Source organism: Mesoplodon bidens (genome assembly GCF_964165515.1).
Source record: "Mesoplodon bidens genome assembly, chromosome: 2".
Taxonomy (NCBI): Eukaryota; Metazoa; Chordata; class Mammalia; order Artiodactyla; family Ziphiidae; genus Mesoplodon; species Mesoplodon bidens.
Genome location: NC_138177.1, coordinates 4,286,853 through 4,313,579, shown reverse-complemented (window position 1 = coordinate 4,313,579; position 26,727 = coordinate 4,286,853). Strand labels below are relative to the sequence as shown.

The 26,727-nt window shown below is 39.2% G+C and overlaps 1 protein-coding gene across 4 annotated transcripts in view; it reads left to right on the top strand.

Moving 5' to 3' along the window:
- The first annotated feature begins 19,018 nt into the window (after positions 1–19,018).
- Positions 19,019–26,727, top strand: part of PTPRC (protein tyrosine phosphatase receptor type C) — a 125,341-nt gene continuing 117,632 nt past the window's right edge. For all 4 annotated transcript variants that reach the window (XM_081224251.1, XM_081224250.1, XM_081224249.1 and 1 more), the window contains exons 1-2: positions 19,019–19,055; positions 19,137–19,252. In XM_081224251.1, coding sequence (XP_081080377.1) covers positions 19,180–19,252 — 73 coding nt within the window. In that variant the 5' untranslated portion in view covers positions 19,019–19,055; positions 19,137–19,179. The remainder of the gene's footprint in view (positions 19,056–19,136; positions 19,253–26,727) is intronic.

Here is a 26,727-nt window from a genome sequence, read left to right as displayed (position 1 = left end):
CACAGAGATAACCCGTTTGTCTCCTGCCAAATAGTCATCTCTATGTATACATTTGTGTACACACACACACACAGAGACTTTTATGTCAATGGAATCTTACAAAATGTGCTCTACAGAACCTCCCTTTATATCTGTCAATAAACACACATATTTTATAGGAAGATGGATAAGTTTGTCCATGAATGTGTATTTGGAAGCATCCTTTTTAAACTGAGCTTCAGCTGTACATGCTTTTAACAGAGTAGCAAAGTGAATACTACTTAGTAATATGATACTGAATGAGACTATTTTAGAGGGTGACTACAAAATACCTATGATTAGATACTTTTAACTGGAAGGTAAATCTGCATGTGTGTTACATATATTCTTTTTCAAAGCTTATATTATGAAAATTTAAACAAAAATAAAGATAACTGTACAGTGATCACACACATACCATGCCTAGACTCATCAATTCTTAGCATTTTGCTGTATTTTCTTTGTCTGTCTGCCTATCTATCAATCTCTCAATTTAATCTCTTTGATGTTTTCTTCCGGAGCATTATAAAAACAACATGACACTTTGCTCCTAAAGACTTCAACCAGAGTGTACAAAAATTATGAACAGTCTCCTACATTCACATTTGTATCATCATAATGCCATTACCACATACCTAATAAAATTACCATACAATCCTGAATATCATTTAATATTGAGAATTGACTTTTTCTAAAAGCCAACTTTCAAAAGCTAGAAAAAAAATTTCTTTTAATTACAGTTGGACACACAGCTGTGTACAGTTTTGCACACAATCTCCTTTGCACGTGATTTGTTGTGGACATCTAGTATCTACAGTGTGTTGATATTTGTGAGCTTCAAACCAAAACAGCTGTTTCTACCATTGGCACAGAAACACTGCCCGTTTGTGGGATTCACCCCTTTATCCAGAAACCCAAAGAGCATTTACATCCTTAGGCAGAGCATCGCTGTTTTCAAACACCGTACAACATGGACCTGGTTCTTGTCTTTCAAAGAAACAAAAATTAAACAGCAAAAAAAAGAAACAAAAAAGCTGGCTTGCAGGGATCTTATTCCTTTGGATTAGTTGGGACCAGGAGGGTAAATCCTTTAGAATGAATTGAGTTCCTTCATCAGTCTTTAATCAGGTGACTAGGATCAGAATATACATTTTCCTTCACCATATACTTGAGACTATAAGTCATATTGTCACTGGCATGGTCCTGTTCGATGTCCCCCCACCCACCCCTTTTCTTTGCAATCATCACTTTTCCATTGAATGGACACTCAGTGCCATGGTAACGGGGGGGGGCTCTCTCCCTCACTCGTTTATTTCTAGGCGTAGTAGGCATTTCAACCCACTCTAGATGTCCTCAAATCATACCTTCTTATTTAAATGAGGAAGGATCCTGTCCAGAGGTAGGATGTATATGTCAGCTGGGGGCAGGGATGGGTGTGAGCCCTGGATGTGTGTCAGGGAAGCTGCAGTCCCCACCGTCCATGAAACACACACGTGAGGGAGATCTATTGCCACGTGAAGGGCTGAGCATTTCTGCTTCCGGCCTCTGCCACGGCCTCAGGGTCTCTCTTTGGCACCGAACTCAGCTGCCCAGCTATGATCTAGGTGCTGGGCCTCACCTGGGAAGCAGCCTGTGCTTCCTGCCCCAGCTCTGCCTCCACCGGCGCTGGAAAGCAGCCCACAGGTGGGCAGGGCACGCCCAGCATCCAACTGGCCCCCGGTCCCACTCAGAGAGGCTTCACAAGGCAGCTAGAGAGGCCTGGCTGCGAGCCCGCAGGTATTGTGAACAAGCGAACCATTGACTTCCTGTGAGCATCTCACCCCTGATCTCAGCGGAGGGGCTGCCCGCTCTTCACAGAGGAAGTGCTCTCAGCACCCTGGAGGTGCTGCTCCAAGGAGCTCTGAGCCGTGGGTGGGGAAGGCATCCTGCAGGGAAACAAAGGGCCACATTCCCACTGGTCAGGTCCCCCGGGGCCTCTGCTTCTCTCTGTTCCTAACTTAGCGCCAAAGTCATGGCTCTGTGGCTCCCAAGGTTCACAGCACACACTTTGCAGCTGCACCGCCCGGGGTGGGGAAGCAGTGGAGCATCGCGGGCTGAGCTCACTTCCTCCCACATCAGAGGCAGCGAGGTTTGTGGGGAGCTACACTTGAGCCCTCCATTAGCTGTTTTATATCTTCTAAACAGAGATGCAACTTCCCACCCCATGTGCTGGCGAGGGCCACGTGTCCACGATGTGGAGGGACCACGCCCTGAAAGTGCTGAGGTTTTGAGACGTCTTCCTTACTCACCCTGGCTTCCCAGGGACCTTCTGCAGCGCAAAGGAACTCTGCTCCCCAATCCCTCCCGGAATCTTATGTCCCTAGACACGTTCTGAGTGCTTGGAGGAAGAAACAAAAAAACAAAAACCAAAACACACGCACACAAAGAAAGACAAAGAAAGGAAGAGAGAGCGAGAGAGAGAACACATATCAACCAAAGGTTTATTAGGAAGGTCATGACATAAAGCAGGTAAATTTTTTTAGAAAGGGAAGTTACCAAATTGTACATTCTTGAGGGAAAATGGAAATGAGATGGTAGCAGAGAGGAAGAAAACACAAAGCATTTATAAGATACAAAGCAGGAGCAGCTGGAATGGAGAATAGGGAGATCTTTACTTTTATCACCTTTTAAGTTTGAAGAGTCTGAGAGTTTTTCATTTCTCCCTCTCCTGTGGACAGTCTCAAATGTATTGATGAGGCGTCTTTAGCAGCTTTGGCTTCTGGTTTCTACCCTCAGCCTCCTGGCCTTTCCTTAGCCCGGGCTCTCATCATGGTGTCATGAGGAGTGTCCCTTTACCTAAACTATTGGCGGATCGATTTACCTCTTCTGCCTCTGCTTAGAATGCTTTGATGATCCTTCACTGCCCACGGGCTGAAATCCAAACCACTGGTGTCACATCCAAGGCCTTTCCTGACCTGAGAAGGGCCCATCTCTCCAAATTCCTCCTCTGCACATGGCGATTCTGTGACTTGGAAACGCTTGCAGCTCTTCAAACAAAGAACTTTGCTGAGAACCTGGGTGCAGAGCGTTTGTACCTGCCGCCCCTCCCCCACCCAGCTTGCTGTCTCCTTTGGGCACCTTCTCCTGTCAACTCAGCCATGGTGGATCACTTCCTCCTTCAAGCCACAGTCTTCTTCCACTGTTATCACACTGCATCTGAATTACTTGTTTATACGTCTGTTTTCACTACTAGATGGTGAGCCGCTGGTGCCAGTGAACTTTGTGCCTACTTGTCTTTGTGTTCTTATGTCCTATCACTGACCCCTGGAATAGCCCTGCTATAATTCCAGAAGTATTAGGTAAAGAGTAAAGAAATGAATATTCCGCTGCAAGAAAGGCTTTTTCCATGTGGAGACTCAGGGCACTTTCTGTTGCAACTTACACAAAATTGGACTTCATCTAATTGAAGCAAAGAGGTAATTTGGGGGCTAAGGTAAGATAAAACACTTAGGAATATTACTAGATTAGCTATAACTCAATGGAGCATACCAAAATATCATGTGTTTCCACATCTCTTACTTCCCATCCCCACGGTTGCATTTAAGCTGTTTTTCTTTTTTAAATTTTTTACTGGAGTATGGTGGATGTACAATGTTGTGTTAGTTTCAGGTGTACAGCAAAGTAAATCAGTTATACATATACATATATCCCCTCTTTTTTGGATTCTTTTCCCGTATAGGGCATTACAGAGTATTGAGTAGAGTTCCCTGTGCTATATAGTAGGTTCTTATTAGTTATCTATTTTATGTATAGTACTGTGTATATGTCAATCCCAGTCTCCCAATTTACCCCTCCCCCACCACCCCGGTGACCATAAGTTTGTTTTCTTACATCTGTGAGTCTATTTCTGTTTTGAAAATAAGTTCATTTGTACCATTTTTTAAGATTCCACATATAAGTGATATTGTTATGATATTTGTTTCTCCATCGACTTACTTCACTTAGTGTGACAATCTCTAGGTCCATCCATGTTGCTGTAAATGACATTATTTCATTCTTTTTTATGGGTGAGTAATATTCCATTGTATATATGTACCACATCTTCTTTATCCATTCCTCTGTCATTAGACTTGTAGGTTACTTCCATGTCCTGGCTGCTGTAAATAGTGCTGCAATGAAAATTGGGGGTGCATGTATCTTTTCGAATGATGGTTTTCACCAGATATATGCTGAAGAACTTTAGGTTTAGAATGGGTATGTTAGCAAAAGAGGGTCCAAACTCCAGCCTCTTTTATTTTTATAATTTTCAGTCTAGAAGAAAAAGAAGAGTGAGAGTTCTTTCTCAGAAATACCAAAGTCGCTTGAACCAAATTGTCTCTGACTGGTATGTGTGGCAGTTGTGGAACCAAGTTCTCTGGCCAGGAGGATGCTCTACTCAGATGGCCTCAGGCAGGAGTTCTGTGCTATACCTGTCTGTCTGCTTCCCCAGAGCCCCTGAGGCTGAGAGTGGGGAGGTGGATACACTCAAAGAGTTACCAGAAGAGGAAAGAATTAAAACTGGGTGACAAAAACAATAGGTCCGTGAAGACAGGGTAATAAAGGAAACACTTTGCTCTCTTAAACCTAGATTTGGGAAGTTAAGAACTTCATCTGTTGCCTCACTGCTGATGGCAAAATCAGAAAACACACTTTCTATTGGATTTTCACATAATGCTTACTTTTTCAATGTGATTTTTAAATGGAAACTCTGCTCATTTTATTAATGGAGTTTTGTCTACGGCACCAAGAAAATTACTTATTTTGATCAGTACAGTCAAAATTGTTGATTCATGTGGCCCAAGGGAAAGGGGCATTTGTAAGGGATAAGACCAGTGAGATGGTCACCAAGTTTTCAAAAACATTAAATGTAGCTTTTCATTGTCGTCTTTGTTGTAGGGCTATCCCAGTTAGATTATCTACCGCTGCTTAACAAACTATGGCCAAAATTAGGGCTTAAAGCAAATGTTTATTATCTTATCTCATGCTCTGAGATCCAAGAACTTGGATAGGGCACAGTGCAGATGACTCATCTTGCCCTGGTATCTGGGGTCTCAGCTGGGAAAGCAAATGTCTGAGGGCTGGAGCAATCGAGGGCTCATGAACATCTTTTTCTCTCTCTGTCAAATGCAGTCTGCCACCTGTTGTACAGCCTGTGAGCTAAGAAACGTTTTAAAATTTATTAAAGTTTCTTAGAAAATCTGAAGAATAAAGCTCCATGACGTCTGAAAGTTATATGAGATTCAAATTTGTAACCATACCTAAAGCTTTATTGGCACATAGTCACACACACTTGTTTAAATGTTGAAGTGATAACATCTCTTTGCCTCAATGTCTAACTTGGGGAGAAGAAAAGCTAGTTCCATCTTACTTTCATCTTTAATTTGGAAATGAGGATCCAATGGAGAACTGGAGATTTTAAAATTCTAATTGCTCTCCGTGTTCTGACCTCCTTCTAATAAACTTGAAAACTTTGGTAAGTTTTCTATGGTAAGTTTCTGATCTTAGCATAGGGTGTATTCATAATTCATCCAGATGTTTCCAAATGAGGGTAACTGATTCCTTTTTAATGAAGTTACTGATTATTAAATAGGTCCCCTTGACTTTCTACTTCATGGCAAATCACGATGAGATGGGGTTTCATTAGCTGGTCACCCTTTCATGTGTTCAGAGTGGAGGATGGGGTCTCAGTGTGATTCTAGAAAGTGGGAGGGCAGCTTCCTTTGACAGTCTCCCCAAAGCACAGTGCTTCTCCCCAAAGAAACAAAGGTCAAACCCCCTAGCAGTCCATCTGAGCCAACTGATTACATATGAAAGCAAACTCCACTGACCCAAACACAGGTACTGCCCTTAGGCCCGGGGCAGATTCCTTCAGGTTTGTGATTCTCAAACACTTGTACGCAGTTCTTAAATAGTTAACTAAGAGGTTGGAAAAGATGGGCTTGCAGAATTTTGAAAGCCATGTTTAAAAGTGGTTACAAATTACAGATTGACATATTTTGGAAATTGGACTAGAATATCATTTGGAAAAAGTTAGCATTTTAATTTTTGCTTCTCTTGCCACTATTAAGGTTCATTAAGAAACTACCTTAAACTTTTCCCAGATGAGACAATGATGGATTTAAGCCACCAACTTAGGGCTTAAAGCAATTTATTATTATCCTATAACACTAGGTAAAGAAGCTAATATGTGAGAGAGAATTTTATACATAGAAAAAGGTGGAGTATTTCCCTTAAGTAAAGAAATAAGAAAAATACTGGCTAAGGGGTTAGAGAGCAAGTAAGTGGGAAACCCAAGAATAGAAATAAGTCCTTCTGGCTCCTGGATCAATGTCTAGATCACAGGCTGTGTTCTGTAAGGAACTAACATTTCATGTATAAGACATGGTGCTAGATGCTTGACATTCATTTCATTTAGTTTAGGTTCATATTCAGTAAAGTAGTAGCTACCATTTTATATTGAGAAACTGTTAAGAAAATGTGCCACTACATGTAGATAGCACACTAACTTTTTATAAGATCTCAAAACTTAGTGGCAGCAGTTAAATTTTCAGGAAGGAAAGCTGACTCAAAAGAGTAAGCTGTCTATATATTATGCTATATCTCTATCTAGCAAATTTATTTATGTTAAAGTTTCCTCACATGGGAAAAAGAAGTGCACCACTTTGACTTATTCATTTATGCATCTTCTTGTTCTTGTATACTATCATTCTCTCCTTCACTAACAGACATGTACTGGGCACCTTCCAGAAGACAGAGACTGTTCCTGGCACCAGTGATTCAGTGATGGACAAAGCAGGCAGATCCCCTGCCCTTATGGAGCTTACATCCAAGTGGGGAAGGTGGATGGAAAGTTAGTAAATAAATGGACAAATAAAAATATCATAATTATTGGAAGGTGTTACAAAGGGAAAGAGTAAGGGGTTGAAATAAAGGAGCGAATAAGAGTTGGGGATCTTTCTTAGGAAGGATGGTCAGGGAAGGCCTTTCTGATAGTCAAGCCATGATGTGAAAAAGAGAAGGATTTGGTGATGGGAAGTAGGAGGGAAGGAGCATAATAAACAACACACGTCATGGCCAATGTTGGAGGAGGACAAACATGGGAGAAACATGGAGCGAAAAGTCCACAGGGCCAAGTGTGAGATCCAGGCTGGAACTTACAGGGCTCTATGGGGTTTGGATTTTATTTGAATTGCAAACAGAACCTTTAAGCAGGTTTAATGCAAGGACCTATCACGGGCTTATTTACATTTTAAGAAGCCCTCTTGCTGCCTTGTGGAGGATGGCTTTGAGCAGAGCAAGAGTGGAAGCTGAGAGTCAGGTTAGGAGACTGTGCTAGTCCTCCAGGAGAGAAGGCGTGTCATATAGACATGGCGGTGATGAGAGTGGGAAGAAGCACATGAAATGGATACACGTATTGGACGCAGGACTGAGAAAACTTGCTTCTGGATTGGGCTCGGCAGCTTGCGATGATGCTGGAAAATGAGGATGACTTTCAGGTACCTGGCCTGAGTAGCTGGGTGGGTGGTGGTGCCCTTCACCAAGGCAAGAGCGTACTCGGGGCAGAAGGGTGGGTTTAGGGCGGTGAATCGAGAATTCAGGGTCCATGTGGTTGTCGGTGGAACACAACCTTGTCACTTTAGGCAAAAGGAAACAGGGGCACAGAGGTAAGGTTCAGGCCTCAGGTAGAAAATATGGATGAAGATTTGAATCAATGGAAATCAACAGCGTTTTAATTCAGGGGAGTCCATAAGATTGTCTTGGGAGAAAGTATGGAGAAAGAACAGGACCACGAACTGCAATGTTGAGAAGTTGGATAGAAGAGATTGGATATTAAACCCCTGAACAATTGATTTTATATTATAAGTGGTTGCACTGTTTATTACTTCTGAGAGACAAGATGGTAGGTTTGATTGAAAATGTTTCATGATTCTGTGTCATTTCTGTTTCCATTTGAGTTGCATAGAGTTGCATGGATTTGCAAGTGAAAACTCCTTAGTGTAGACTTTTGGTTAGTTGGGTTGGGTTCAAGTTCTGAAACTCAGGACTTGGGTTCAAATTTAAGTTCTGTCTCTTACAGTATAAATGAACTAGGGGAAGTTTCTTTACTAATCTGGGCCTGAAAATGTGATGACATAATACTACCCAGCCTCATACTGGTGCTCTGATCCCATGAGAAAATTCAAATTAATGTGAGAACAGTGCTTGATGAATATATTACAACTGCTACTTCTACTATTACTACTCTTATCAGTGTTTGAGAAGATATAACTAATTGAAGCCAAATCTTTCCTCTTGGTACTTTAAACATAATCTCATTCTATAGAATTGTTCAGGTACATGATACTTTCCCATTTTCATACCAGATCATCCACTATTGTGGTGCCTTTGTAAGATTTTTTTTTTTTTTTCTTTTTGCGGTATGTGGGCCTCTCACTGTTGTGGCCTCTCCTGTTGCGGAGCACAAGCTCCGGACGCACAGGATCATCGGCCATGGCTCACGGTCCCAGCCACTCCGCAGCATGTGGGATCTTCCCGGACTGGGGCACGAACCCATGTCCCCTGCATCATCAGGCGGACTCTCAACCACTGCGCCACCAGGGAAGCCCAAAGATTTTTTTTCTTTTTTTACCATGAAAATTTACTACTTTATGTATTAAATATACCCTCAATTCACAGAAAAGTAAAGTGTCAAGGTTATTTCACAGGTAATAAGGGGTTTCAAATGCCATGTTTCTCCTGTAAAACAAGTTACATTTACAGGGTAATATTCCTTTGGCACCCAGAAAACCCAGTGCTTGACAATCATCTGAAGAAAATGAAGATAATTCTTCAGATCTAAGCATATCCTAAAGGTTTGAAAATTCTTATATTCATCAAAAAATTGAACACATACATATGCCTAAGTACATATCTTATGTTATAGTTAGCTGTGCATTTGTCCTTTTCCTCCCTGGCCTGAACTCCTAGAGGGTGTGGATAATATCCTACTCATTTTCATTTGCACTGTACTCTGCACATAACAGTTTTTAACACTCTCTTTTTTCTACATCCAAGTTCTCCTGTTTTCTTCTTATCCAAACCCAGGGTATTTGGGGCAAAAATGTCTAGCTGTCCTCCCAAACTTATACTTATTCTCCTTTTCCATAGTATAGAGTTGCTGCAGGCAGGTAGATTCCTACCTGGAGACATTGTCCCAGTCTACATTTTCCCATTACTCCTCCCCCATTGTATCTGGATCTGACTGTGTCACGTCATTGTCATTAGAATGGGTGGCGAAGTGATATGTGTCACTTCCAGGCCAAGGCCTTAAGGACTGTGTTGGCCTTATCCATGCTTTCTTTGCCCTTTTCCCACTAAGTGCAGACAACGCCGAGGCCAGGGAATTGTGAAGACTCAAGATAGAAAAAACCTGGTGCCTGAATCACCGTGTGGAGAAGATCAGCTTCCAACCCTGGAACACCATCTTGGACTGTCTTTTGTGGCAGAAATAAGTTTTCACTGTGTTTGAGCCTTTATACATTTGAGAGTCTCTTTGATCCAGCAGGGAGAATTAACCCTAACTAACGGAGTGCTTATTAGGAGGAAAGGGACTTCCATCAAAACAGAGCTACATCTTTGGACGATGGTTTTGGTGTTACATGCTCCTTTGTTTCTTCCTGCATACGGTGCAGAAAATGAACTTCTCTTTGAAAACAGGAAGAATAAGGGTGCCCTCCTCAGCAAGTACAGATCTTCCCTCACTTACGATGGGGTTATGTCCCGATAAACTCATCATAAGTTGAAAATATCATAAGTTAAAATGCATTTAATACATCAAACCTCCTGAACATGATAGTTTAGCCTAGCCTGCCTTTACTGTGCTCAGAACACTTACATTCTAGCCTACAGTTGGACAAGATCATTTAACACAAAGCCCAGTTTATAACGAAGTGTTGAATATCTCATGTAATTGATTGAATGCTGTACTGAAAGTGAAAAACAGAATTGTTGTCTGGATACAGAATGGTTGTGAGTGTATTGGTTGTTTACCCTCCTGATCTCATGGCTGGAGCTGTGACTAGCCCTGTCCAGCATCAGGAGAGAGTATCATATAACATATCACTAGCCAAGGAAGATATCAAAATTCAAAATTCGATGTATGATTTCTAATGAATGTGTATCATTTTTGTGCCATCGTAAAGTCAATAAAAATCATTAAGTCAAACCATCGTAAGTTGGGGACTGTCTGTCTATATAGCAGATATGATTCTGTGACCTTAATTCAGGTGTCCCAAAATTGTCACACTTCTTTATTTTCTGTAACTCAAACTAAATCTAACCTTCTACCCATTTTATACCAGGAAGGGTGGAAAATTTAATCCTCATCTCAGGGTTGTAAAAAAGTCCTGAGAGTCTTAAGCAGCCCAGGAGCATCAGGAAGGATGCCGTGGTTATTCATTCACTTAACAACTAATGAAAGTATACCTCTGCCTGTGGGCTGAGGTAGCAGACCTCATGGGACATATGGTTTGGTGGTAGAGAAAGAAATAAATCAAATAATCACCCAAACAATGTGACTGGTGCCACGAAGAAGATGAAATAAATACTCGGAGAGCAATGGAAGGTTATTTGGTCTAATCAGAGAAGTAAAGGAATACTTCCCAAGACAGGGATGATTGGTCCTACATGTAAGGTTAAAAGAATGTTGCCAGATGGGGGAGAGTTTTTAAAGCAGAGACAACACTATATGTAAAATCTTTTACCTGGATAAAGCTACGGTAAACAGGAAGGTCTGAGCCAATGTCTGTATGACTAGGGTGAAGGGGATGGTGAAAAATTGGGTTTGTAGAGGAGTAGAGATCCGGGCCATGCAAAGCCATTGAGGTTCTCTTAAGCATTTTTCTTTTAATCCAAAATTCTGTGTAAAAATATTGACAGGATCGGGGGCGGGTGCCCAAGATACAATTTCATTTAGAAAAGACCTCTTGAATACAGAGTGGAGAATGAATTGGCTAGTGAGAAATAATGTTAGAGCAGATATAGGCAGAGGTGTTAGGAGGTCATTTTTTAAGTTAATTAACTAATTAAGTAATTTTGGGCTGCTTTGGGTCGTCTCTGTTACAAGCGGGCCCTCTATAGTTGCAGCGAGCGGGGGCCACTCTTCGCCGCGGTGCGCAGGCCTCTCATTGTGGTGGCCTGTCCTGTTGCGGAGCATGGGCTCTAGGTGCAGAGGCTTCAGCAGTTGCAGCACGCAGGCTCAGCAGTTGTGGCACGTGGGCTCCAGAGAGCAGGCCCAGCAGCCGTGGCGCACGGGCCTAGCCACTCTGTGGCATGTGGGATCCTCCAGGACCAGGGATCGAACCTGCGTCCCCAGCACTGGCAGGCGAATTCCCAACCACTGCGCCACCAGGAAAGTCTCGGTATTTTAATTTTATTTATTTTTATTTATTATTATTATGTTTTTGTGGTATGTGGGCCTCTCACTGTTGTGGCCTCTCCCATTGCAGAGCACAGGCTCTGGACACGCAGGCTCAGTGGCCATGGCTCACAGGCCCAGCTGCTCCGCGGCATGTGGGATCTTCCCGGATCGGGGCATGAACCCGTGTCCCCTGCAGCGTCAGGCAGACTCTCAACCACTGCGCCACCAGGGAAGCCCAGTCCCGGTATTTTAAATGTTTATTCAAGAGGTGGTAGTCACTTGGCTGGTGGTGTAAATGGAGAAAAATTGAGAAATTTAAGATCTACTTAGGAAGTCACATGGAGAGAAGTTAGTGATGGATTGGAGGAAGTGAGTTTCGAGAATGACACTGAGGTTTCTATTTTCACAACAGAATGGCTGGTGATGCCACAAACTGAGGTTGGAAACTGTAGAACAAAATTGTATTGGGGGGAGAAAGATTATGAGTTGAACTTGCATCTTCTGTTTCCCACGGGTTATCGTGTATGTGTCCACTGGGTCCATTTTCTAAGCCTGTCAGGTCTCTTGAATTCTAGCTATACTCCCAGAGTTCTAATTTTGCTAGGCTCCCTCAATGACATCTTGTGACACAGCCTCTTATAACAACATGGGAGAGAGAAAAGTATACAAAAGTTAGGGTAAGAGATAAACCAAAGGCCAGCCTGTAGGGAAAGCTAAGTGTGGGTCTCTTACACACGTGGCTCACAAAGTCACAGACCCCCGTATCTCTCCTTACTCCCCTGAGAACGCTGGCTTCTCAGAAATCACATTTGCACTAGGAAGTACATTTCACAACTCAGTGGCCCAAACGGCAGATTTTCTCACCCTTCTTATTCTCGGAAACAGCACCTCTGATGCTTCAAGGTAGGCAGTCTTGCAGCTACCATAGCTTTCTGTTCTTCAGTTGGCAAGAAACATGTGGAACTTGGGCATCCATGGTATTGACCTAGCTCCTCCTGGGCAACATACCCCAGAGGACATTTGGCGTGAAGCACTCCATGGACACAGGTGTTCCATGACTGGCCTACTGCAACAGGGGTTATAGGGGGAGGGGCTGGAAGACAAGATTCCTTGGAGGAGGTGGCCTCAGGTGTCTCCACCAGTGGCCCTTATTCAAGCAAACAAAATGCTTTATGAAAAGCATTTATGTTTACCAAATTTTTAAAAATCATACAGGAGTCCACTGCCCTCACAATAGCATGTTGGGTCTTCCCTGGCCATCCACACATCCACTGTAGATGGCATGGATTCGATCCCTGGTCAGAGAACTAAGATCCCCTATGCCATGCAGCCAAATAAGGAACAAATATAGCATGTTATATCTCACATTATCAACCTAAAGATGTCTTCAAGATCATGTCCAAGTGAAAACAGCATAATCAGAGTTTACATGTTAAGTTTAACCCAGTCAGAGTAGAGAATGAGTCTTTTTTAATGAATTGGTTTTGATTGAACTGTAGTTGATTTACACTGTTGTGTTAGTTTCAGGTGTACAGTAAAGTGATTCAGTTATACACATGTATATCTATTCTTTTTCAGATTCTTTTCCATTATAGGTATTACAAGATATTGAATACAGTTTCCTGTGCTTTACAGTAGGACCTTGTTGTCATCTTCTTTAATGTGTTTTACTAACTGGCCAAAGTGATATGCAATGATTTTAAGATGCCAAGAGCCTGACTGTTGAGATTTGCAACAGATTGAATTTCTAGGAGGACATTACATCAAATCTACACATTTTCTCATGTGTTTGGCCCTTGTTTTATTTAATTTAGTTTTGTGGGGTTCAGTCCATATCTCCTCTGACACTATTGCCTTTGTGACTCCGTGTGACAAACTTGAAATATCTGCATGTCCATATTCTTTGACATTTTGAAATTGACTGTGAGCTTTTTGAAAGAACTTTTTTTTCATTATTTATCATCCATTATTTATTTGGATTAATTTCAAGCTGGATTCAGAAATTTTAACTTCAACTCAGGTGAACAGCAAAGTGATTCAGTTATACCCATACAGGTATCCATTCTTTTTCAAATTCTTTTCCCATTTAGGTTATTACTGAATATTGACCTGAGTTCCTTGTGCTATATAGTGGGCCCTTGTTGGTTCTCTATTTTAAATATAGTACAGACTTTTAGAAATTTTTTTATGGAAAATTAAGTAAAATGCAGACTACTATTTAACAATATTTTCAAATAGTAAGAGCTAGCAAGAAAGAAACCATTGCTTTTATACTAAGTTGATGTTGAAGAGTTTGAGCCTTGTATAACATGGGATGGCAAACAGCACACAAAGGTAAACACGTGCATGCAGGTGAGCAGGATACCAGCTGTGTGGACGTGATATGAAGGAAGCATCAGTGACAGTTCAGATAGAGCCAAGTGTGCAGCATCTACTGTTTTTTATTTTCTCTCTTGTTGAAAAAGCCATAACACTTGGTGTTGTGAAAACTAAATGAATCAATTGAGAGAGCACTCAGTGCATGGCTTGGAGTGAACATGTTAGGTTATAGTTAAGGCATATACAATGGACCATAGGTAGAGTCCCTATTTTACACTATCACAGTTTCCAACATTATATCTTATCATAGCATTTGGAGACTAATTCATCTCCTGTGCTCTACTTGCTATGTGTTATATTATGCATCCAGGTAGGTAATTGGAATAGCCCACAAAGGGAAGTCATCCATTGCCAAGAGTCAGTGCAGTAAGAGAGGGAGAGAGAGAGAGAGAGTGAGAGAGAGAGAGAGAGAGAGAGAAGGATCCTGCAGGCTTCAAAGGAACCAACCAATGTTAAACGTGGCTTGTCATCAGTCATGTTACTGAAGTAAAGCACACACACCTCGGTTCAGACCTTATGGAACAAGAACAAAGTGGAATCCACAGACGACCCGGCCAGAGTGGAATATTCTCTTAGTCTGTGAAAAGCTACAAGACTTTCTTATTTAGGCAGATTTGGAAACTAGTATCAGAACTCACTGCCCGTCTTGTAGTTTCTTACATACATGACTGGTTTATTAAACAGTCTGAGCTCATTAAAATAATTGTATATTTCTCCTGCCACAGGTCAGCTATTTCAATGTATTTCATTGATTCCGAGACACATATTTTTTAAAACATTTCGACACTGCTGAAACCAGAATGAGTCTTGTCATCCACAGTGTCTTTAAGCCAATTAAAGAAAACAGCATATTGAATTTGCCTTTTCCATCTCTTAACAGTATATAGGGAAGGCCCCTCAACTTCCTAATTACACTGGGGTAAAAAAAGAGGTTCATTCAGCTGAGTTGAGCACAGTCAGTGCCACTCTTTCACCTCCTCTCCTGCTGCGTCCACAGGACGTTGCCTTGGTGAGGTCAGGTCCTCAGGGTGCTCCCCCCTCCCTCCTTTGGGTCTCTCCTCCTCTGTTTGTTGGGGCTGGAAGGAAGGGTGGGATGTATGTTCCACTGTGTATGCTTGTAATTGTAACCTAGTGTATTGACACCATTAAATGAAAGCTTGTTGAATTAATTTACTTCTCACAGCAACACTAAGGTAGTATTACTAGCTCCACCTTAGAGAGATTCAGTCATTGCTAGGATTAGGATTTAACCCTGTTTCTTGGCCACTAGGCAGAATCTTTTTTTTTTCCTTTTGCACATCAGTATTGAATTTTTTTACATCAGTTGACAGTGATGTGTGAGGATCCATGGACGAGGGTTACAGAGAATCACCAGGAGAGTTAAGGTTCCAATGCTCAGGAAGAGTAAAGCAGGGCCAGACCTGGGCTTGTCATGTGTCACAGAACTTAGAAGTCAGGTAGAAGAAGGGCCCACATGGCAGCCACTGAGGATAAGCCAGCGAGGGTCAGAGAAAATCAGTAGATAATGGTGTTTTGGAAGTTGACCAAAGGCAAGGGTTGGAGGAGGGGCTGACAGTACTTAGTGCTGCTGTGTCACATAAGATGAGCACAGAGAAGTGAGTGAAGGTATCAGATCTGGTGCTGTGGGTGTCATTGGCAAGGAGACTTGGGAACAATGCTTCTCATGCCTCAATACCTCCTGTATCTTTCAGGATAAAGGATAAAGAGATCAGTGTCCTAGAACCTACAAGGCCTGACAGGGTTTCACTATCACCTCCCTCTGAGGCCAGATCTTTTTTTTCGTTTTTCATGTCTGACTTTGTTTTTTATTCAGATAGAATTGATATATAACATTGTATAAGTTTAAGGTGTACCACGTGATGACTGTATACATTCATGTATTGTGATATAATATATATACTATATGTAAATATAAGGCTCTGCTTCTCTCCGTGGCAGGCTTACATGCCTCTTTCTGTTCCTTGAACACACTCTCCTCCTTTAAATATAAAGTTATTTCTGCCTGGAATACTCTTTCTTTCTCCTCATGTTCATTTAACTTCTATTATTTTTTTCAGGTCTAGCTTCATTGCTTTTTATTTCATACAAACTTCCTTGACCTCACGACCAGACCAAATACCTTATTATGTACTTAAATCATAACATCAAGTATTTCCTGTGTGCTAATTAATTATTGTCTCTTCCACTAAAGTGTATTCCATCAGGACAGGGAGCACGTCTTTTTTTGTTCACCATTTTTTCTTCATCATGGTAAAAATAACTGTCTTATATTGGGAGTTGACTATATATTTGTGGATGAATAAATGGATACTATCTGCTTCTGCAGTTCATCTCATGTAATCAGTTTCTATCTTTTTTTTTTAAACATCTTTATTGGAGTATAATTGTTTTACACCAGTTTCTATCTTGATGTAACTTTTACTTTATGTAATCTGGGAAATGATGATTAATTTAAAGAAAATATTTAAAATTTAAAAAATATTATATCTTAAAAAAATCTAGTATAAGTCAATCAGCTATGATTATTTTGGCACTTATTGATCAAACTTTGAGATTGTTTTGGAGTGTTTCAACTACTCAGGAAGGACCCAGCTATTTATTCTTTTACATATAAATTCTGATGTCACTTCCTGGTCCTTTCCCAGAGTCAGTGGTTCTTAAAAATGCCATTCATCAGCCTTCTGCCCAGTCCCTCTTTCTCAGAATCAGTGGATCACACCAGTGTCACAAATGCTCCTTCTGTTTCTATGAGAGTCTGTGGCTGCTGCTGCTTGTCTAGGGCCATGCTGGGCCTACATGTGATAAAGCAGAGATTTCCTCGGGTGCCCTGTGGAGAGGCCCGCTGCTTACCAGGCTCCCATCTCTATGTCCAGTTGTCCACCACCAAATGGGAGCTGTGCTCTGTCCCACAACGAGCTGCGAGGGCCTTCCTTCTTGCTTCAGCCCCTGGGTGCTTTTGCCTCCATTCTGAGAGCGCTTGAATTGTGTACCTATTCACCCAGTGCTGTCTCTACATCAGGCCCTATTTCTTTGTACATTTAGAGTATCCCATAAGCATTCTGCTACCTCAAAGTCTAATATTTCTGGTTGACACTAAACTCAATTTTAACACCTTAAAATGCATAATCCAACTCATTTGTTGTTAGTTAATCTCAGTATTCCTTGGGTGGAATCTCTCTACCTGCCTGCCTGAAGTGAAGTTGAATCTCCTAATTTCTTATTATTTCTTCAAAGCTGTGATATGCAAGCCCTTTTGAAATGTCTCTTTGGGGCGTCTAAGCCCCTCTCCTTAGCTTGTTCAAAAGTATATTTTCTTAACTTCACTTCCTTTTAAAAGACAGTGTGTCACGCAGTTTTCTCCTGGCCTCCAGTTTTACCAAATACCCTGCCATAGTAGCAAGCTAACAGAACACAAGTATTCCCTTAAACATACTCAAAGCTAACCCCCAAATAGATTTCCATTACAAATGTATTTTAAGAAATAGGCTGGGGAGCCAAGAACTAAAATCTGTGGCCTCTGATGCATACATTTCCTTAGACTTACCTCCTAAACAGTAGTGCAGATATGCCCAGCTGTTTTATTTAAAAACACATTTGCAAAAAGAGAACAAGATCATTTTTATGACATCAAGTTCTATCTTTCTGAGATTAAGAATCATAAAAGTACAAAGTAAAAAAGATTGGAGAAAGAGGTGAGAAAATGTAAGAAGATAGTAAGGTAAATAAGGAAAGCAAGATGAAACTTGGGGATGGTTTCAAAACATAGCTTGTTAACTTCCCAGCTGTGAGACCTTGGACAAATCACCTAACCTCTCTGAACTTCATAGATAGCGTGAGGAATTATCTGTCTCATTATCTATCTCAAGGGTTGTTGTACAAATTGGATTAGGCAATTAAAGGGTTAAGCATATTCCTGGACATGGTAAGAGCCCAATAAGTTAGCTACTATAATAATAATCATATAAAATCAGAATCCTAATAAGAATCTCGTTATAGTGTTACTATTCAGAAATTAAGATGTAGGATTATTTTCATTTGCACCAAGGGTGGTTGCAAATGTGGCTCTGTACTTCCTAGCAGCCGAAGTAAGTATAAAACAAGTAAGGTTGCAAACATCAAAAGATGTATATACTTAAATGCAAAAGTCCTGCAACACCGCTTCCTAACCAGCTTGCTGCAAGGGCTCTGTCTCTCTCGAAGTCCCCTCAACATTATCTGTAGTTCAAATAATAATGCCTGGTATGTCTGTGCACGAGGATTTTAAAATGCATTCAGAGATTGTGACCATGATACCAATTCACTTAACTGTATTGCTGAATTCACAGAGGCTTTCTGCCAGCATGAGTTTTCCTAATTAATGGACTTACTAAGAACACTGTCAGAATCAAGAAGAACATTGTGTATTTGTTGTCTTTTAATCAGAAAGGTTGAGAGAGTATTACTGAGGGAGAAAAAATGGTTAACTTTTGTAAAAGACAGCTCTTGATTTAATGGCTTATCTTTCCCTCATCAGCAGCACCAAGAATATCTCAAGTCACAGAAGTATTACTTTTTTGAAGCAGGATTTGCTGCAGTAGAAGTGAGTGTCCAATTCCATGGCTGGCTCCACAAGGATATCTATGAAAGATTTGGGGCAAATCTGTGAAGCTTCCTGAGAGTGCTTTGCATAGGAAATGGCTAGAAGCTAAAACTGTCATATTGCTGGGTTTTGAATGCCCTGATGGTAAATGATACTGGTTGTCGAAAATAACCAGATAGGTAGTAGTTTTATCATTCATTTGGTCCTTTTAAAACCCATACAGGTATTTTTTACTAATTCAATTACTGTATCATCTTGCCAACCCCCATTTTGCTGTAACCATGCTGACTATGTTTCATCATCTTTTAGGTAAAAATGTTATGGAGTTTTCGGGGTGGTTATATTCGTTTTTGGTTGTAATGAATACTGCATGGGAGTGTTATTTGGATACTAAAAACACATCTTCCTTGTAGGGAACATCTTTTGAAAGGCCTGCTAACTCAGTCTAATCACTTGGATTAAGGAAGTAAGATGCCTTTGCAGTGACTTGGAACAACTTTCTTGACTTCCTGCAAAGAGGACGCTTTACAGCATTTTTGGAGAAGTTAGTAAAACCGAATCTGACATCACTACCTAGCAGCAAGTGGTTTGTTCTTAGCGAAGGAGGAAATTGCTCCCTGTCCGATAAGACACGAGTGAAGAGTATGCATTCATTTCTTTTCTTTTTGATTCAGTTTTACAGAGAAACATTTTTGCAGAGATAACCATTATTTTGCCTTTCAGAAGGACGCATGCTATTCCACAGGAATACGGCTGATTTCCAGATATGACCATGCATTTGTGGCTTAAACTCTTGGCATTTGGTTTTCCCTTTCTGGACACTGTAATGTTGGTTACAGGTAAGTACGAGGAAATTAATATTTCCTTAGTTATTTTGTGTGTGTGTGTGTGTGTGTGTGTGTGTGTGTGTGTGTAAGGTCATTGGTTTGAAATAGACATAAAAATAAATTAAGCATTGGTGACTGGAGGTGAGGAAGCCAGCTGTAAAACGGTCAATGTTATTGTCCCTCAGAGAGACATGGCTTGCTATGTGACAGAATACATTGTTTCTGTTTAAAAAGGCATATATGTTTGATCGAAAAATAATATCACGATTTAAAAGGCAAACATTGTATCTCTGTATCTTGGTTTACAAACTGTTCAAGGATATTACAAAAGCTATTACTTAACCCTCAAAATATACAAACACAAGTTTATGAATGTCTAAGGAAAGTTTAATGATAAAAGAAGTAAGTTTTTTGTCTTTTCAACAAAAAATGAATTTTTTTTTTTTTTTTTTTTTTTTTTTTTTCTTTTTGTGGTATGCGGGCCTCTCACTCTTGTGGCCTCTCCCGTTGCGGAGCACAGGCTCCGGACGCGCAGGCCCAGCGGCCATGGCTCACGGGCCCAGCCGCTCCGCGGCATATGGGATCCTCCCAGACCGGGGCACGAACCCGTATCCCCTGCATCGGCAGGCGGACTCCCAACCACTGCGCCACCAGGGAGGCCCCAACAAAAAATGAATTTTTAAAAATCATAATATGGCTTTGCTCGCATGCAAGCCACTCCCTCTTTTTGGACCAGTAGTTTGCTTCCTCAAATTTTGATTATGACTGAAATATTTTATTGAATATTTAGTTGTATGGTAGTTTAAAATAATACAATTGGGTATTTAATTAAATATTAACTTTTTGCAAATTCGTATCACAGAATGTATTTTAAATCAAGGTTTCAGTCCCTTACAGTCGTTTTAATGATTATTTGCTTTGAAAATTCTTATGGGGCCGCCGCCCTTCCTGGGTGATGGGTAAATAGTAGAGCCTTGATGAGATAAAAATACTTAAACTCTTAAGAATCATGCAAATGCTGTATTCTATAGGAAAATATAGCTAATAGGACCTCTGGTACCTATTCATGTTTGAGATCTTTGTACACTTATGGTCCATTTAATGTACATTTCTTGAACGGTTTCAGTTTGGGTCATGAGTACATTTTTGGTTGATATATAATATTACTCTTTATGGTGTAGAATCTAAAAGCAATATTTTATTATTGAAAAGATATTTAAATGGTATTTTTGTAGATTTCCAAATAAGTTTTAAAAAAAGAAAGAAAGAAAGAAAAGAAAACAGGAAAAATATTTTTAAAAATCTTGCTGATTGTAATTCACTTTGAAATCTTTTTTTGACTTTCTACTGCTCTCCTTTTCTCTAAAGGGCAGGGCAGTAGCTACCTTCTGAGCACGCTACATTGTTAATTTACATTTTGTGTAACCAAGGACAGTAGAAAGCAGCGTGGATAGTGGATTTTTTTTTGTCTGTTTTCTTTAACTGCAAAAACAGATTAAACATTTTTTATATAGGTACAGCATTTTGTCTTAGTACAGAAAATGTTTACCAAGTTACCATTCCTATAAAGTTGGTTATAATAATAAAAGCCAAATTGTAAAGAATAATACTTTTAATAAGGTAATAATATGTGTATTATCATAAGTCAGAGTAAATTTCCATGAAAAATTCCTGCTCAGGAACTGTTGGAAAACATTTCTAAATAAGCATCAAGAAATTCTGAAATATTTTGTAGGCCACAGAGCAAACCACCATAAAAATTTCAACACAGTCTATTAAGGATTTTTACCATAAGAAACATCTTTGAATTTATCATCAAAAGAAGAGTATAAAATGATCTAGCAATCTTTAAACCAATTGGGCTGAATAGTTTATACTATAATAAATGTATCAATATACATAGATTTATTTTGAAAACCAAGTTTCACTTCAACTGCTCACATAAATATGGAGAGCAAACTTACTCATTTTTAGAAAAAAATATATAGATATAATTATCTAGGTGTGCAAATCTTGTTTATCATACTTTGAAGTCCCCAGGGAGATTTTGGGATTCACTGTATAATTTTGGAAATTATTAGTTCTTTAAATGATATATTTTTCTATATTAGCAACCTATGAGTTGCATTATATGTTTTACTTTAATGTGTTCAACTGAGTTTAGTGTTTATAGGAAATATTAGACATCAAATTTATATTGTGAACTCTAAAGGCATAAAGAAATAGAGCCAAATGGAGAGTGACTTCAGTGGATAAATTGTTGCACAACTCGGATGTGTTATTTAATCTCTAAAGTACAAACATGGGCAAAGTTACACTTTTCCAGAGCAGAGGAACAATGCTGGTTGAGTTTTACATAAATGTCTGACCTATTTGTTCTGTGCCTCTTTGCCATGTTAACCAGAAACCAACACTTTGTTTAAAATTTCTAAATAATTCTGGGGGACAGTGGTGGTTTCGAGCATGCAGGTAGGAATGAGTGATCTCTGGCTCTAACAAAGTAGTGCCAGAATCTAATGCTTCACACCATAACAGCCATAAATACATGAGTTATGTGAGTTATGAGTCATAACAGTTAAGAGTCATTTCCTGGACATAATTTTTCATTTTTCCATCTACATAAAAAAGAAAGAGCTCTTAGTTCCAAACATGTACCTTGCCTTGCACATTGCAGGTATTCAATACTAATTATGTATTGAATTTGATCAGCAATCCTATTCAGTTCTAAATACAATGTAGAGTTTGAGGGTGGTGAGTATGATTATATTATACTGATTTTTTGGAAAACATTTTCCTGATACAAATCTGCCTGGGATTGTTACCTTCGCTAGACTTTGAAATGTCTTTGGTTAGAGGGAAGGTGAGGTGAAGTTAGGGGTCTGGCTTCCTTTTCCTCCCTTTCTCTACATGACTGAGCACAGGGTCAGAGACCTCTCAGCTTTGAGCTGGGTCTTTGCTCTGTTCTGGGCTACTTGGTATCCTTCTACCAGTGACAATTAAGTACTGTAAGAACATAGATATTTCTACACTGTTTGTATGCATATACATACACACACACATAACTAGATGAGTTTTATATATATATATATATATATATGTGAGTTATGTAATACACAACCATTATATATTTATGTATATATATTGGTCTGTCTATCATCTCTCTACTGGTTCTCCACATTTGTCTACTTTTAAATATTGGAGTTCTGTGGGCCTCAATCTTCAGCCTGTTTTATTCTTACTTCCTAAACTCAGAGTTCCTTATCATCACCTACTATGTACTGATGATCCTGATTCTCCATGTCCAGACTCACCCCTCAGAGGGTGGAACCTACCTCCTTTCCTTTTTTTTTTTTTTTTTGTTAGATTTTTGTTTTTAATATTTATTTAACACAGCATTTTTCAGCTCAATCATGAAACACAGATATATTGTTTCATTCCTAACTTTCTCAGTCAAACAGACGGTGATGTAGAGCTACTCTAGAACTCTAACAGTATTGAGGCAAAGTCTCTAAGCAAAATTATTTTAGCCTGTGTGCTGAGGGCTTATGGCTTTTTTCTTTTTTTAATTTTACTTTATTTATTTTTATACAGCACGTTCTTTGTAGTTCACTATTTTATATATGTTAATGTATATATGTCGATACCAATCTCCCAATTCATCCCACCACCACCACCCCACCACCTCCTTTCCTAAATTTAATCTTGTTTTACTGTGTTGTGTTTTTGCAAAAAAGAAAAAAAAAGAGAGAGAGAGAGAGAGGGAGAAAGAAAATCTGAAATATATATTTACATGCTCCCCAAGTCCTATCATTTTACTTTGTAATGATCTCTAAAATCTTCGACCCTCCCACCTCTATTGACATCCCTTTAATTCACACCTTTATCCCTTTTCACCTGCAGTGTTGTAGTAGTATCCTAATCTGTCAATTTCTCTTCACACCCTACAGCTTAAAAATATAAAATAAAACTGGAAAAAACCCTCCTACATCCTTTCATTGCCTTGGTTTCTATTCTAAACTTTTGCCAGAACAACTGAGTCCACCGATGAGCTTGGAGCATGGCAGGAGCTGGGCAGGGATCTTTTTTTCTTTTTCTTTTATGATTGACTAAAATAGAACAAGCAGCAGGTAGTTTCAACACCCTGCCGCTCTACACTTCCTCAAGACCTCCAAGGCACTGCACCAATCCTATTTCCCCTCTAAAATTCTCTTTCATCACTCTTGCCACAAAACATCTCCACTGAATTTGGATACATTTTATCACCTTTCCTTGTCATTTTTCACATACTATTTCAGTTTGCTGTTGTTGGCATTATTGTTTACCAATCAGAGCATTACGGTCATTGTAACCTGCATGATAGCAGAAACCGTCTTATGCCTTTTTTGTATCATCTGTGCTTGATTTCTTCCCAGACAGTGAAAAAGCAATGGGCGTTTTTTGATGAAACTGCAGATTATAATAATAGAGGAGAAGGAGGAGGGTAAGAACATTTTCAGAAAGAAAGGACAGAGAGGGGAAAAACATGGAATGAAAAAACTAGACAGAGGCGAAGTGGAAGGTGGAGGTCATTGGACAATTTTATCAAGATTAAGTAGAATCATTTTAGATCTAGATCTTTACAGGCTTTGCCCTTCCTCCCCCCACCCCATTTCCTTCTTTCATTTCCTTATTTTACCTTTTCTCTGGAAAGAGCCTCCTGATTTCTTAAAAGTCCATAGATCATGCATGTTGTTTCTAAATTTTCTTTGACCTACTCTTTGGACATTCTCACTAGTGGCATTTCATTTGATGGGTCTGTTTTGTTCTTCAGATCCAGACGTCCACAGGAAGAAAAGTAAGGAATAGGGAGGGAGGGACTCATGTAGCAGGGGAATGAGACAACGGAGTCAGATCCAGTCCTTGCACACACTGGCGTGGGTAGCACTTAACCTATTGCCCTGGGACTGTTTCCAAAGGCAGATGGAAAATGGCTCACCCTGCCAGTTGCATTTTGTGTGCACAGAAAGCCTGTAGGAGTCTGAGCATCATTTCTTACTAGATAATGTGATAAAGAATTTCAATCTGAGCAGGTAAAGAGCAGAGATCTGTAGTCAGGTTGATGAACTTTGTTGATGAAGGTGCATGCAGCATTAATGTTACAGGGTTTTGTTTTCAGACCATGTGTATATAAGAGTTACTGGTGCAGAGAAAGAAATTCATCATCACTGCAGATCTTTGATCTTTTTCAGTCATCTTATAAGTCTATGGGAATTGTTAGACAGGAGAAAAGAATGGAAATTTAACTTAACCTCAGTTTAAACTTAATTTCAATCTTGTCTAAATAGTTTTGTCAGTACGAGACACCCAACCACATACTAGTTGCTGATCACCAAAGAGTTAGCACTATGACTTTTGCCTGCATAAAAATAGTAGTCTTATAAACAACAAGGTCCTACTGTACAGCACAGGGAACTACATTCAATATCTTGTAATAACTTACAATGGAAAAGAATCTGAAAAAAAATATATATATATATACAACTGAGTCACTTTGCTGTACACCTGAAACTAACACAATAATGAAATCAACTATACTTCAATTAAAAAAATATAGTAGTCTTATGGAAGGATAAAGAAAAAAATACAATATTACAGGCTATTCATTTAGAAATACCATGTGATATCTATTTCTACACAATTCTGAAATATACAGAAGTAAAAATTACAGTAATTAATAGATTTTGTGTACATGGCTGTAATCAATATTTAGATAAGAAAATATTTAATTGTTGCCTAAAATCTTTAATGTGCATTCCTTTTATATGTCAATATGTTATTCCAATTTCAGTCTCTCAAGAGTATAGGGAATAGCTATTGTAAGCAGAGTATTATGTGTTCAGGAAAACAACAAAAACACGAAAAAATAAAGAAAGAAATGAAAACCTTCCTTCTCTTTCAGCTGGGGCAAGCATAAATATATATAAAGTTAGTGTTAGGGAAATAGTCAAGAATCTTTCATGTTCATTCACTTTATCTTCAATTGATTCCCTTCTGAAAAGATAATCAGCAAGATTATCAATGTTTTTTATAGGTTCTTTACTGAAGACCCAAACTCAAACAAACTTTAACATCTTTTACGGTACACACTTACACAGTGTTGAAAGATTAAACATTCATTTCCTGTTAAAAATGAGACACAAGTATCTGAAGTGAAAAAAGTGACTTTACTAAAACTTCAATTTCTCCTATAAATATATCACAAGTGTGATAAAGTTGTAACTACATGTGATGATATTTAAATGAAAATGATTGCCATTCATATATTCAAAAATTTGCTTCCAACCAAAATGTGAACAACTGGAGGAAATTCATCAACCATCTGAAAAAGTGATCTGCTGGAGAGCAGAACTTGAGTTGGCGGCAATTCAGCATCATACTCAGAGGTAGTGTTAGGAAATGAATACATGGTAAAGTGAACTTAACAAAAATCACTGATAGATAAGAAGAAACTCTTTGCTTTGTAAATTAAAAAAAAAAAATTGTCCTGATAGTCATGAAAATAGATTAGAGACACCTATACAAATAATAATGATGTATCGATAAAAGAGGTTATCAAAGGGACAAAATCAAGAAATAAAGTGTGGTCACCATGTTTTAAATATTTCCACTTAAAGAATAAAACAATAATTTGTTTACTGATAAAAGAAATACTAAGCATCATAGGAAACGAGTCAGGAGCCATCCAAGTTGGAGAAAACCATGGCAGGTGGAACGAGAAATATTTTGGAAAGCAAATTCTATGAATAGTATGATCTGGATCCAAATCATTTTCCTTCTCTGATACACCATTTCCTCATCTACAAAGTGTTGTAAGCATTAAACGTGATAATATTTGTGACACTGCTTTGAAAACGGTGAGGTACTCTGCAAAGTTGTAAACTTCATTTACGTAATCCCTTGAAATCACAGCATACAGCTCTTTCCCGTTGAAACGTGATTCCAAATCACATCTCTTCCTTTGAGAGATTCTGAGAAGATAAGGTTTAAGGCCGTGTGGAAGAGGAATAAACTCGTTTAGATCTTTGAATGGTTTAATTTTGTATCCCCTATTTTAGGAATCCAGACTCCTCTGGATTCTACCTCTTAAATAGTTTATAGATACATTCCGTATCACAACTCTGCTACAGCATCTTGACATTAATAGCCTGGAACCTTGTCTCCCTTCAGCTGTTACCAAGATAATCTTTGTAAAAGGCAAAACTCACCTTTGTACATTCCTCCTTCAATGTCTACCAGTTGGTATAGAGAATGTATTGATCCCATGATTTTGGTCTCAAGGTGTTTTGACTCAACATTTATGAATATAAACATTTAATTAGAATATACCAACATTTATAAATTTTTCTTGAAAATATATTTCACAGAATAATTCCCCTCCATTAAGCTAGTTTAATTCCTTGAGTATTTTTTATATAACCTGATTAAATCATTACCAATTTTTCCATTTT